We start from the raw sequence: 13349 nt of genomic DNA, 5'->3' as shown, positions 1-13349 counted from the left end.
ACGGGGTTAGGGGCTGCTGCCTGAACACGGGGTTAGGTGGACGAGGCTCACGGATGCATCAGCCATGGAGGGCAGGGGAAGGGGAGGAATGGGTGTCTCCTAAGTGTTTGGCTTGAGCACCTAGGCGGATGGCAGTACCGACCAGGAGGTACAGAAAGGGAGGTCTGTTTAGATGTATTAAGTGGGAGATGTCTCTTAGGGTGAGGTTCCTGGCTCAGTGTCTCTGAAAGCCCTCAGAGTTTTGTTTCTGAATGGTATTTTCTTTTTTTCATATGCTTTCCCATTTACATTTATCCTTGGTCTTCTCATTACCTGCGCTTTCTGTGAGTTGACCTGAGAAACTTCTCAAGCCAAGCCACCCCCTTTCCATTCAATGTGTTCAACTTCCTCCAGGACGGGAATGCCCACCGGCAATTCCAAGAGAACCAGAGACTGGAGGAAGACCTCTACTTCCAAATGCAAGCGTTTCCTCCCACGCTGCATCTCTAGCACCTTTCCTCTTTCTCTGTACGCACATCCCACCCCTGAGGATGAGGGACAGATGGGATAAAAGAGGAAGGAGCAGGATGGGATTAACACTGACTTATGCTGGGTTTGCCTCTGCAAGATTCAGAATACCCTGATGCTTTCCAGGAAATTCTTGGTGACTTGCACTTCAGGAACCCTAATGCTTCTGGGACATTTCAGCCACAGGAGACACTTGCCTCATTAGGAAGTGAAAGCTGAAGCTGACTGATTAGATGGCACTGAAGCCAGATGATAATGTGGAACTAGATATTAAGTCATATGTTGAATCCTGATAACAATTATCTCTACATCCATAAACCCCCAAACATTAAGAAAGCCTTATTTTTTTTGCTACCAATAATGTAATGCTTTTTATCCTAATTAGGCACATGGAGGACTTCATACTCATAACACACACTCTTGGGTGGCAAGTTCACCTCACATCCTGAGCTATCCTCTGCAAGCCATGCAGGTGTCTAAGTCACATCCTCCTAGTGCAATCAGAGAGTTCCCTGCACCTGCTGTTCTGAGAGAAGCACGAGGTTTAGTGGGTGAGAACAAAAGCTCTAGAGCCTGATAGCCCTGGATACGAGTACCAACCTCCTTAGCCTCTCTGTGCCTCGGTTTTCCCATCTGCATCTACCTTTTAGAGTTATAAGGACTTAATGAGATAATGTAAATAAATAAAACAGTGCAGTGCCTGGCAGGGGGTTAGCTAATATTCATACCCAAGAGTGAGTTTGTTCAGTTCCTATCCAAGACTTCCCTCCACTGGAGCCCCAGCCAGTACATCGCCGTGGAAAACAACAGCTTCATGTGCACAAGGACTATAGTTGTACCATGTGGGTCCAAAAGTACTTAACTGCTGGCTTCCTGGTGCCCAGCCCAGGAATCACACTCGGTGCTGCCGACCCCTGGCTTTCACTCATTTTTTAATCCACTTTTTTTTTTAATAAATTTATTTATTTTATTTTATTTATTTTTGGCTGTGTTGGGTCTTTGTCACAGTGCGCGGGCTTTCTCTAGTTGCGGCGAGCGGGGGCTACTCTTCGTTGAGGTGCACGGGCTTCTCATCGCGGTGGCTTCTCTTGTTGCAGAGCACAGGCTCTAGGCGTGCGGGCTTCAGTAGTTGTGGCGTGTGGGCTCAGTAGTTGTGGCGCACAGGCTTAGCTGCTCCACGGCATGTGGAATCTTCCGGGACCAGGGCTCGAACCTGTGTCCCCTGCATTGGCAGGCAGATTCCCAACCACTGTGCCACCAGGGAAGCCCCTAATTGACTTTTATTGAGTGTCTGCAACATGCCAGTCATGCCAGTGAACACTTGGATAAGTTGTCTCTGTTCATTGTTACAGCTCCTTAAGGTAGGAATCGTCAGCATCCCCATTTGCAGGGAGGGGGGCTGAGGCACAGAGAGCCTGAGTAACTAATCCAAGATCAAGCAGCTAGTCAGTGGCAGGTAGTGCTAAACTCGGGTCTGTCTGGTCCCTAAACCCATGCTTCCACACGGTACCCTGCTGCCCTCGGATGATTCAGGAGAAAGATGGCATGTTTGGGGAGGTTGAATACACGAGAGTTTATCTTCAGGAGAGCTATCAGTTAAGGCTTCAGTGAGAGACTGACATTTGATCTGGACCTTGAAAGATGCACAGGAAGCCTGGACAGCACACACAGCAGGACAGGGCATGGAGCAAAGTGGATCAGGCATGAGGCCTCGATTCCTCTCATTGTCGACCCCACCCCCTCTTGATACTCTTCCCCAAACAAGACCACTTGTCTGGGGAGCCTTGAGAGTAGGCAATTCAAAGGCATCGATGTAGACCGTGGCCAGTTGGTGAGAAACAGTGGTTTAAGTATATCCTCCTCTGTGGAGAGAGAGCTTCCATGGCTTTCCAGAAGCCTGACTGTCTTGAACATGAGGTCAAGAATCAAATTCTTCTTCAAAATGATTGCCAAAAAATATCTCTTAAATTTCCTTTTAATTTGTATATTCCTTTTCACCTAAGTGAAGCAGGACCACTTTTTCATATGTGGGTGTTAAATAAATGTTTGATTAATTTCATTGCATGCAAAGTAGATTTTTTAATAAGAAAAAAAATATGTCAGATTATATTACTGTTTTGTTCTGTCTTCCAACCCAACCACTCGTGGTTCTAAAACAGAGTCTCCAAGATGTTGAATGGCAGTAAGAATTAAAGTGGTTTCTCTACTTTCTGTTAAGCACCAGCAGTTTTGTTGGAAAACGAATTGGAAAGTTATCTCTGGCATAGGACACAGGGCTGGGCCCTTCTCAAGGCCTGCAGTTTGGTTGTTAAAGCAGAAATGGCACAGTGGTTTAGTCTTCTGTCCTCTTTAGAGCTGCTTGTTTAGGGGATTCGGGTGTTCAAGGCTCTGGGCTCTGAAGCCTGGGAACCTGGGGAGAAGGTTTTGCTGGCAGTGCAAACACGGTTGCTCCAAGTTCTGGTGTCGGTTATATACAGGCATTTCTGGAGCCTTTGGTGGCTTTATCAGCAACATGGGTATCCTGGCATTTCAGAATCCCAAGCCAGGCAGCCACCCACTTGGCCTTGAAAGCAAATCTCCAGTTTGCTCTTCTGTATAAGACATCATGTCTGCCTCACATGTAGTGTTACACTTTTTTGACTCTGAATTCAAGTTGTGATCACATGAGATCATAAATACTCCCTCATCATTTATCTCAGTGTTCTCAGTTTTAAGGCACTATGGATGGCTTATATTTTATTTCATTTTATTTTCACTTCAATAGCTGCCTAATAAAAGATTCAAGTAATACCTAAAAGCCTGGGATCATCTAGATGCCAAAAGCAATACCAGCATCCCAGGTCCTAGAGGAAGATACATCCATGGCATTAATGATCGGCTTTGTAGGGGGATCCAGTGCTGACTTTTGAAATGGTTTTAGCTCTTTCTCTTAGTGATTTTTAAAAAGAAATGATTAGCAAATATCTAGGTCTTAAGGAGCAAAGTATTGTCTTAATGAGCCAAGTATATGAATGAATGAATCCCCTAGGTATGGGACACACAGAATACGTTTTCACATAGCCCAGCATCTGTAGGCAGAGCGCCAGCCTCCTGCTCTAGCTCTGCGGATGGGGCAGCTGTGGATGAAGACATTCGTTGATAATAGTGTGCTTGCTAGGAGTTTATCCACAGCCCTGAATATAAAACTTTATCTTAAAGAGAGAGACAGATAACCTATTTATGATGGATGTAGTGCTTCATATGAAAAATTCAGTTCTTATGCTAATCCAGCTAGGAAATCCATCACAAGTAGGATTTTAGATTTTATCAAAGGCAAAATCTTGCATCTTCTCCTAGTGTCTTATTCCCTTCCTTCTCAAGATCTGGAAATTAGCATCTGTTGGTATTTTGTGTTGACTGTGGGATCCGTGTTTTTATGCTGTTCTTAAAATAAGCCACGATTCTATGTGGAGGAGGTAGGGCCATTCAAGCACAACTTCGGTTCAGAGGGAAACAGCTGAATACGATAAACTACCCGACCCCAGAAAGAAATAAGATTCACGAAAAGCTGTCACCCCAGGTAAGGGAGGTCTTGGATTCATATGAGGAGGCAAAGAGAGAGTTGTATGTCTTTGGAATTCTGTCGGAAACCAGAGGAGGGCGTTCTGGAACAAATACAAGTCCCTGTCACATGGGTCTGTCAGAACATTCAGGACAGGGAGACAGGCCCCGGAACGGGTACTATTTCATGGCTGCAAGTGAACTCATTTCCCGTAACTTGCAAGTACAGCACCAACCCCAGACGTGAGTGATCAAGAAACACTGATTATTGGCAAATCCACGAAGAGGATAAGGATAAAGAATTTCTAAAGCACCTGAATTTCCCAACAGACCTTCCTCATTATTTGGATTTCTTAAGGCTAAACATAGAACATAAACAAAACAGAAGTAGCTGAGGGGAAAAAAAAAAGTTACTTTTATTTTTGCCCTTATTCTAAATAAATTAGATTTTTGTTTGTTCGTTTTGGCCTATTGTATTGTTCCACTAGAATCTTCCATAATGCTACATCCGTTGTGGAGGAACACACATGCCACCTTACCCACTAATAATCTGTAAGACACTATTTCTCAACTACACAAAGGAACTAAGTTATTTTTTTTTTATAAGAGAGCCCTCTTTATTTTTTTAATTTTTTATTATTTTTTAAAATTTATTTTTGGCTGCATTGGGTCTTCGTTGCTGTGTGCGCGGGCTTTCTCTAGTTGCGGTGAGCAGGGGCTACTCTTTGTTGTGGTGCTCGGGCTTCTCATTGCGGTGGCTTCTCCTGTTGTGGAGCATGGGGTCTAGGCACGCAGGCTTCAGTAGTTGCAGCACGTGGGCTCAGTAGTTGCGACGCACGGGCTCTAGGGTGCACGGGCTTCAGTAGTTGCGGTGCGCAGGCTCTAGAGCTCAGGCTCAGTAGTTGTGGCGCACAGGCTTAGTTGCTCCGCGGCATGTGGGATCTTCCCAGACCAGGGATCGAACCTGTGTCCCCTGCATTGGCAGGCGGATTCTTAACCACTGTGCCACCAGGGAAGTCTCTAAGTTATTTTTTAAAGGAGACTGATCTGGCAATGAAAACCCACCCTCCATGTCTTTACTAAATGGCTTGGCTGTTTAATAAGCCTCATCAAGTTAAACAGAAAAAAAAAAATCAGATTGTGGATAAAAGACCACTAGATCAATTCTGAAGTGTGAGTCAGGAAAGACATCTCCCCATGGTGATTCCATACTGGCAGCCAGGGTCAACCTGATATGTAGATTGAGTGGAGCTGTACTTCTTGGAATGAGGTGAGGGACACCAGGCAGGACACCGTTCCCCCAAAATCTCTCCCTTCTGGTCTCTGCTGGGGCCCATAATGTTGGCATTAGTGCACTGGGCTTTTTGACCTGTGATGCACACTGATTTGATAAACACTTGCTGGATAATGACTATGGCCTATAATCTAGCTGCTAGATGGGGAAGGATCCTTGAAGAAAAAACAAGGACTAAAAAATCATAGAAAGAGGAAAAACTTCCATCTGGAGTGACCTGGGAGGATTACATGGTGGGTGAACAGGAATTCTCCAGATGGATATGGGCAGAGAAAATTCTAAGAGAAGAAACTTGCATAAGTGCAAGGGAGGATGGAAAAAACACACGTGAGACCAGGTCATGAAAGCCTTGACATCAGGTGATCAAGAAGGGGCTGAATATTCTGGAGCAGGTGGAGACCAGAGTTATGTGTAAAGAAGGCGAAAGATACAGAGTGGGATGAATGGAGAGCAATCAGAGGTAGGAAGAGCAGGTAAGAGGTAACTGTGAAAATCTACCAGAAAGACAGAGAGGGGCAGGAGGGACAGAGGAAGAGAGAGAACACTCACACTAGGATGGTGATGGGATGGTCGTGATGATGCAGTGGGATGAGGGATGGCGGGAGGAGGACGTGAACAGCAGAGATGACAAGGTCAGTGTAGACACACCAGATTGGGGGTGCTGGCGGGACATCCCAGAGAAGATGGACCATCCGACTATGAGATGGAGATAAGGACCCAGAGCCCAGGGGAGCTTATGGTAGAGAGGAGTCAACAGGAGCGGATGGACAGAAGTCAGTGAAATGGGTTCAGGGAGAGGGTGCTTCATCCCAAAGTCTCCCACTTGTGGGGTAGATAACCCTAGAAAGAACGCACTGAAGCCAGTGCTAGCCATTGGCATAAACTCGCTTACAGCTCCGTAGAGGGTCCTGCCAGTAAGTCCAGGGGCAACGTCATGGGTAGCCTCAGGTAAGGAAAGCTGAGTCCAGGACCTAGGCTCCTGCTAAGGGACAGCAGAGATGGCAGGCTGGACTTGGCCATGGATGGTATGTGGGTGCAGTGATGTCCATTAGGGCCTGGGATGGGAGGGTGCAGAGAGTCCCCCCTACTGAGGTGGGAAAGGCTGCTTCACTGTTCCATCCCGACCAGCTGGTGGGGTGTGCTGGTGCAGGGGAATAGGAAAAACTGTGGGAGTGTGGAGTCCCACCAACCCTGCCTTTCCCCCGCACCTCCGCCCTTCCAGCCTCAAAGGCTCTCTGCTTCTGTCCAAAGAATGGGTGTGAAGCTCTTATACTTATTCACGAAGAATAGTGAGATCTCAAACTCTAAGATTCCAGGCAGCAGAATATTTGAGCACAGTGCCCTCCACGATGCATCCATTTCAACACGAGAAGCCCTGAATTCCTGCCCCAGCTCCTCTCCCAGATGGTGACTGTCCGTGTCTTACTCCCCTGGGTAGATCTGTCCTGAGTCACTAAGTAACCTTGAACAAAGAGCTTGGTGTCTGTGGCCCTGCGTGTCCTCAGATGTGCTGTGGGAATTCTATGTCATAGACGAAGGTCAGGTGACATAATGTATGTGAAAGTACCTCACACTGTCATTTTCTATACAAGTCCTTGTTGTGATGTATTTGTGTGACATCCCCGTTACCTACCCCTGAGAACTCAGAGAAAACAAAAGAATCCCGTGTTATGTGAACTTCCTTTTGGAACAAGAAGGGATGAACAGATATTTGCCTTCTTCTCCCCACCTTTTTTAGGGGGAACTGCTTTTTCCTCCTTTGGTGGAAAATGGTGTCTTTTTTTCTCCCTTGCCAATTAGATGGTCCACCTATTTTTTTCTCTAGTTCACCTTCCCTATTTGCATCATTAGACTCTCTGGAAAAAATGAAACTAATCCTCATCAGCTCTGGCCCCGAGAGCGCTTCTCATGGAGACCGCCCGTCCCTGCGAGCTGGTCCACGGTGAGGCTCAGCCCTAAGGATAGCAGTGTGCCTGCAGCACCGCTGAAGGGGACAGGAGCCCCAGTGGGAGGAGCAGAGAGGAGAGGCGGGGCCCGTGTGGTGCAGGAATTACAGCACAGGGCCTCTCAACACTCGATGGCATCTCTTTGGTCTAATTCAACCCCTTCTCCCCCACCTTACATGGTGCTTGTCATGTAACAGGTAGTTCATAAATATTCATCACATCAGTGGAAAGAGGAGGAAATAAGAGGGAGGGCATCCCGATCTCAACCCGCACAGCCTTCCTGCTGGTGACAAAATGGTCCCAGATGACCAGAGGCGTTGTGGATTTCACATTTGTGCCTTTTGTCTTTTTTTTGTTTTAGGTCCTCCTGGCCCCAGGGGTCCGAAAGGTGACAGAGGACAGCAGGGACCCCCCGGTCCCACTGGCAACAAGGGACAGAAAGGAGAGAAGGGGGAGCCTGGCCCTCCCGGCCCGGCCGGTGAGAGGGGCCCGATCGGGCCGGTCGGCCCCCCTGGAGAGCGTGGCGGCAAAGGCTCCAAAGGCCTGCAGGGCCCCAAAGGCTCCCGCGGGTCCCCCGGGAAGCCCGGCCCTCAGGGCCCCAGTGGGGACCCAGGCCCCCCCGGCCCACCAGGCAAGGACGGACTCCCGGGCCCCCAGGGCCCCCCCGGCTTCCAGGGACTTCAGGGCACTGTGGGGGAGCCTGGGGTGCCCGGGCCGAGGGGTCTGCCGGGCTTGCCTGGGGTGCCGGGCATGCCGGGTCCCAAGGGCCCCCCCGGTCCCCCAGGCCCATCAGGGGCGGCGGTGCCCCTGGCCCTGCAGAGCGAGCCAACCACAGCACCTGAGGCCAACGGTGAGTCTGAGCCCCTCGTACCCGGGGATGGGTGCCCCCCCCATGTGTGCCCCACACACCCCGTTTTATTGGCAGTGAAGGCATCGCACAGGGTGGCCTCCGCCCCCGCTGCTCCCGCGGCCCCGTGCCAGGCGGTGGCGCTCAGGCACTTGTGTTTCTCTCCAAACAGCACCAGGCCCTCCAGCACTTGTTTATAATTAGCTGAGTCAGGTCCTCGGGGACAAACTGATCCCAAACATTTCCTTCAGGAAAGTCCGAGCCTGGCCACCCCGGCGTCCCTGTCCTCATTTTATGCCCTTCACCTGGGGATGGATGACCCGTGGTTAACGTGCAGATGGAACTTTCTGTTCCTGAAGCCAGATCGTATTTCTTTTTGAGAAGATGTTATGGCGCCTTCTCGTCCTTTGATAGTGAAACCTTTAGTCAAACCCTGAGTGTTGGGTCTGCAACCAAGCCTGTGTTTCTCTCCTTTGACCCACACCCGATTCCACTTGGTTTCCTTCAGTCCAGCTCAGTCATGTTTGTTCCGTGAGCCTAGTTCTAGTTCTGGGCTCTCCCAGCCACTTGTTTATAGGTGCCACGTGATTCCAGACTGATGTTGAACACCTGTACCTGTGCTGCTTTTTGTTGCTGTGTCTGTTATTTCTGTCATTGTAAAGACTAATCCAGACACAGAGGAACAAAGGCTCAGGGTAGATATTTTCCAGATTATGTAGTTTTAACTACTGTGTATTCTGCAGGCCACTTTCCTGGACTAGTCTTTGCTCCTAGCATGTCCCCAAACGTCAGTCACTGGCTTGGCACACGGATGTGGGGAAGCAGGGCCATAGCTGTGCCTCTTAAACACAGCTGAGGAAAGGCATAGTGCTTTCTGTGTATGTGTGTGTGTGTGTGTATGTGTGTGTTTTAATCAATACTTTTAAACTTTGCATTCCTAGGCTGCCCGCCTCACTGGAAGAACTTCACAGACAAATGCTACTATTTTTCGGTTGAAAAAGAAATTTTTGAGGATGCAAAACTTTCCTGTAAAGACAAGTCTTCACATCTCACTTTCATAAACACAAGAGAGGAACAGGTATGTTTGCAGCATACTTATAGTTGGGGAAAACAGTAATTTAAGGATCGTGACATCTGGAAAGTACATGCTTACTGAGGATTCAAAGATATCAAGAATTCATAGTCACATAAACACAGAAGGCTGCATTATGGAGATTTGGGCTATTTATCCAGTGACAAGAAGCATTCATGGCAGGGGAATTAGGTCCTTATGCTTCCACCTGGAAGGTCTTGCTTTATCAAGCCTGGAGGTGTGTGGCTTTTCCCGGTGGCCATTGAAAGAGCCGTAAGCCTGGCAGGCCGGCACCAGGCCCCTGTGGAGAGAGAGGCAGAGAGGCCTAAGCACCGTAGGGGTGGGGAGGGATGCAAGGGACCAGACATGTGGCCTCGGCACAGTCAGGAAGAGTAGAGGAGGCCCTGGGGCAGAGCCCACACATGATAACAATGGTGACCACTCACTAGGCCCCTACTGTGTGCCAGGCACTGTATGAGGCATTTTCTCTTATAAACCTCACCACATCCCTAGAGCCTATGTGTAATGTTACCCCCATCTAACAGATAAGAAAACTGAGGCCCCGCAAAGTTTAAATGATTAATACATGATGAGACAAGTAAACGCACAGCTGAGATTGAAACTGAGGTCCAACTAGCAACAATACCAATACTCTTTCTTTAATGCCACACTGTCCCAGTGGCCTCCTTCCTTTTCCTTAAGTGTCTCTGGCAGACATGACCCTGAAAACAGATGCTTCTGCAGTAATTGACTGGGAATGAGCATCCATAAGACAGTAGTCAGGTACCTGGGCTTCAGAACATACAGACCTGGGCCTGATCCCAGCTCAGCCACTTGTCATCTGTCTTAGGTTGGTGGTTGTAATGGCTCAAAGACACGTTGTATGTGACACACTGGACGTGGGACCTGGCCCAGAGGAAGCGCTCAATATTGCCGTGGCTGTTACTGTTATTAGAACATGGGAGGGAGGGGTGGTGGAAGGGGGTGGAGCCTGGTGGGATTCATCGAGCAGTCTGGATACTTTACGGGAGAAAGAGCATCACTTAAATATTGCTTATAAACTTATAAGAGGAAAAAACGTCAAAGCCCCCAAAACAGTGCAAAACAAGTGCAATAAGAAGAGGACAGCAAAAGCAGTGCACAAGTTCTGACAAACATCCTTTTTTTTTTTTTTTTGAGACAGCTTTATCTTATTCAAATCTCATTATGCTTCTCTGTTAAAGTCTGATAAACATCCTCTTATAAAGTGTCCTTCTTTTCTAAACATTGAGGGGAAAGTCCCCCAAACATCTGTTCAAGAAATAGTAATGTACCATTTCTGATTTATTTTTCAGCAATGGATCAAAAAGCAGATGGTAGGGAGAGAGAACTACTGGATCGGCCTCACAGACTCAGAGCAGGAAAACGAATGGAAGTGGCTGGATGGGACATCTCTAGAGTATAAGTGAGTCTCAGAAACTTCCAGATTGCTGGTCAGGCTCTCACTGGTCTATGTTTTCACCTCTTGCCAGACTGACTTCCTACAGTTCCTTCCTGAACGACCTTGTGTCCTACACATTCCTCAAACTGAGGCTCCAGGTACCAGCTGCATGTTTATTTCCATGTAGGGAAATTATGGTTGAGAATCAATATGCTGTAAAAATAGGGGTTTTCCTTTTTCTTTTCATGGAGTGAATTTTTTTTCATTTCTACAAAAACAAACAAAAATCAAACAAAATAAACCACCAGAGACTCATAAAACCACCCAGGATGGCACTTGTGGTCAAGCGTGCTCTTTAAGTGCTGCCATGAAGGCCAGAGAAGCCCCAGGCTCCCCAGCATGGTCCGAGCTCACCAGCCATGTTTCTGACGAGAGCCGGGCACTCCCTTCAGGATGACGCCATCGACGCCCTGACCCCCTCTGTGCTTCTGGCCAGAGTGTGGGGTTGAACTAGAGGTTGATGACTCTCCTACACACAGAAAGGTCAAGTACACCACAAATGAAGGCGTTTGTGGGATGACCGTGTCCTACAGGCTTGAAGAGTCTCTGTAAGTCCGATGTGACCTGAGTTCTATAAAGGCAGCAACAGAGAAGGGAAGCACTTCACAGAACCTTCTCGGAGCTCCTAGGGGCACAGACATCTCTATGAGCCTCATCCGACCCCGGTGTCCACTCCTGCCCTAATCCTACCCCAGGGTCTGAAGAGGACTAAACTGTGCCCATTTAAATTTCACCTCTTTATCTTACTCCTGCTTTGCCTCTAATGGATGTGAAAATATGAAAATATGCAACACACACTGTACCAAATAGAGCAGAATTTATAAAAACCCACCTGTGAATACCTTTCCTTTGCTGGAGACAGAGAAGGCAGGCCCCGCAGAGGTTCAAGCAGGCGTGTGGGCATCTCGGCTTCAGGACCATGTCCCGAGCATGGAGGAGCCGCAGCATCCTTGGCACCAGAAGAGGAGAAAGCGAGGGTGTTTCAGGTCCAAGACAGCATCACGGGCCTCGAGGCTGGAGCAGTAGAGGTCAAGGACAGGGAACAGGGGTTAGAGGGGATGGAGGGGCCAGATAGAGTTCCTGTGCATGTCTGTGCATGGGGGTAGACAGACAGGCTTCTTTATACTTTTAAATTCTCCACGTGAAAAGCATGATTAGAGGATATAGGTGGAAACCAGAATAAGGCCATTTATTTTATCTTTTTAAAAAAACTTTTACTTAAAAATTGTGGTAAAATATATATAACATAACAATGACCATTTAAACCATTTTTAAGTGTAGATTCCAGCGTCAACTACATTTACATTGCTGTGTAAACTTCACCACCATCCATCTGCAGAATTTTTTCATCTTCCCAAACTGAAACCCTGTCCACGTTCAACAATAACTCTCTATTCCCCACAGCCTGTAGTACCTACCCTTCTACTTTCTGTCTCTATGAATTTGACTCCTTTAAGTCACTCCAGTAAGTGGAATCATTCAGTATTTGTCCTTTTGTAACTGGCTTATTTGACTGAGCATAATGTCTTCATGGTTCATCCATGCTGTAGCACGTGTCAGAATTTCTTTCCTTTTTAAGGCTCAGTAATATTCCATTGTATGGATGGACCACAGTTTGTTTATCCATTCATCCATGGATGGACATGTGGGTTGCTTCCAACTTTTGGCTATTGTGAATAATGCTGCTATGAACACAGATGTGTAAATATGGGAATTCAGTTTTCAGCACAATCCTAGACCTCATTCCATGTGACCCTCATCACCCCCATAGGAGAGGTGGAAATGATCAGCCTAGAATGGACCTGACCCCCGAGGTGGGGTCACATAGCCAAGCACCGGGTCTATGATCTTACCACTGTGGGGGGTTTGGGGGGAGTGTTTAGAAACCGTACTTAGAGAAAGATAATATATGTTTGTTTTTTATTTATTTTTTATTTTGGCTGCGGGTTGTAGTTGCGGTATGCAGGTTCTCGGGATCTTGCATTGCAGCACGCAGGCTCTTTGTTGTGTCGTGCAGGCTTCTCTCTAGTTGTGGCGTGCGGGTTTCTTTTCTCTCTCTAGTTGTGGTGCATGGGCTCCAGAACACATGGGCTCCATAGTTGCGGCATGCAGGCTCTCTAGCTGAGGTGTGCGAGCTCGGTAGTTGTGGCGCACGGGCTTAGTTGCCCTGTGGCATGTGGGATCTTAGCTCCCTGACCAGGGATCGAACCCGCGTCCCCTGCATTGGCAGGCAGATTGTTTACCACCGGACCAGCAGGGAAGTCCCGACAATATATGTTTTTGCTCCTGCAGCCCATCACAAGTGCTGTGCTGGAGCTCATGCAGGAAATTTCGGGTCCATAGCTAGGTTCATCCTACCACAAGGGAGTTCTGGGTGGGGGCTGGCGAAGGCCATTTGTTTTAAAAGAGCGACCAAACCTCAAGGTGGAACATTTGAAGATTGTAGGTCTGCTCCGAAGGTGAGCCCCAGACTGCCCCCAGGGCAAATGGATATCTGCCTCCTGGCTCAGCAGACATCCTGTCTGCTCCCTGCGCACCTGTCCTTGGGGAGACGAAGCCACACCACACCCTGGCACTCGGGAATTTGGCCGCCAGCCCGAGGAGGGCATCCAGCACAGCAGAGATATGCTTCAGGAGAGTCAAAACAGTTGTGAGAGTTGTCA

The 13349-nt window shown here is 48.0% G+C and overlaps 1 protein-coding gene and 1 long non-coding RNA gene across 4 annotated transcripts in view; one reads left to right on the top strand and one right to left on the bottom strand.

Moving 5' to 3' along the window:
- The window catches only part of COLEC12 (collectin subfamily member 12), a 193399-nt gene that overhangs the window by 165208 nt on the left and 14842 nt on the right, over positions 1-13349 (top strand). Inside the window, exons 6-8 of the mRNA XM_061168875.1 lie at positions 7649-8137; positions 9076-9212; positions 10541-10650. Of these exons, the coding sequence (XP_061024858.1) occupies positions 7649-8137; positions 9076-9212; positions 10541-10650 (736 nt within the window). The remainder of the gene's footprint in view (positions 1-7648; positions 8138-9075; positions 9213-10540; positions 10651-13349) is intronic.
- Positions 9203-13349, bottom strand: part of LOC133074923 (uncharacterized) — a 51413-nt gene continuing 47266 nt past the window's right edge. For all 3 annotated transcript variants that reach the window (XR_009697289.1, XR_009697288.1, XR_009697290.1), the window contains 2 exons: positions 11519-11700; positions 9203-9507 (listed from right to left, as the gene is read on the bottom strand). This is a non-coding gene — a long non-coding RNA (uncharacterized LOC133074923). The remainder of the gene's footprint in view (positions 9508-11518; positions 11701-13349) is intronic.

Source organism: Eubalaena glacialis, chromosome 15 (genome assembly GCF_028564815.1).
Source record: "Eubalaena glacialis isolate mEubGla1 chromosome 15, mEubGla1.1.hap2.+ XY, whole genome shotgun sequence".
Taxonomy (NCBI): domain Eukaryota; kingdom Metazoa; phylum Chordata; class Mammalia; order Artiodactyla; family Balaenidae; genus Eubalaena; species Eubalaena glacialis.
The sequence above is the reverse complement of the archived record's forward strand: the minus strand, read 5'-3'. Positions and strand labels throughout refer to the sequence as shown.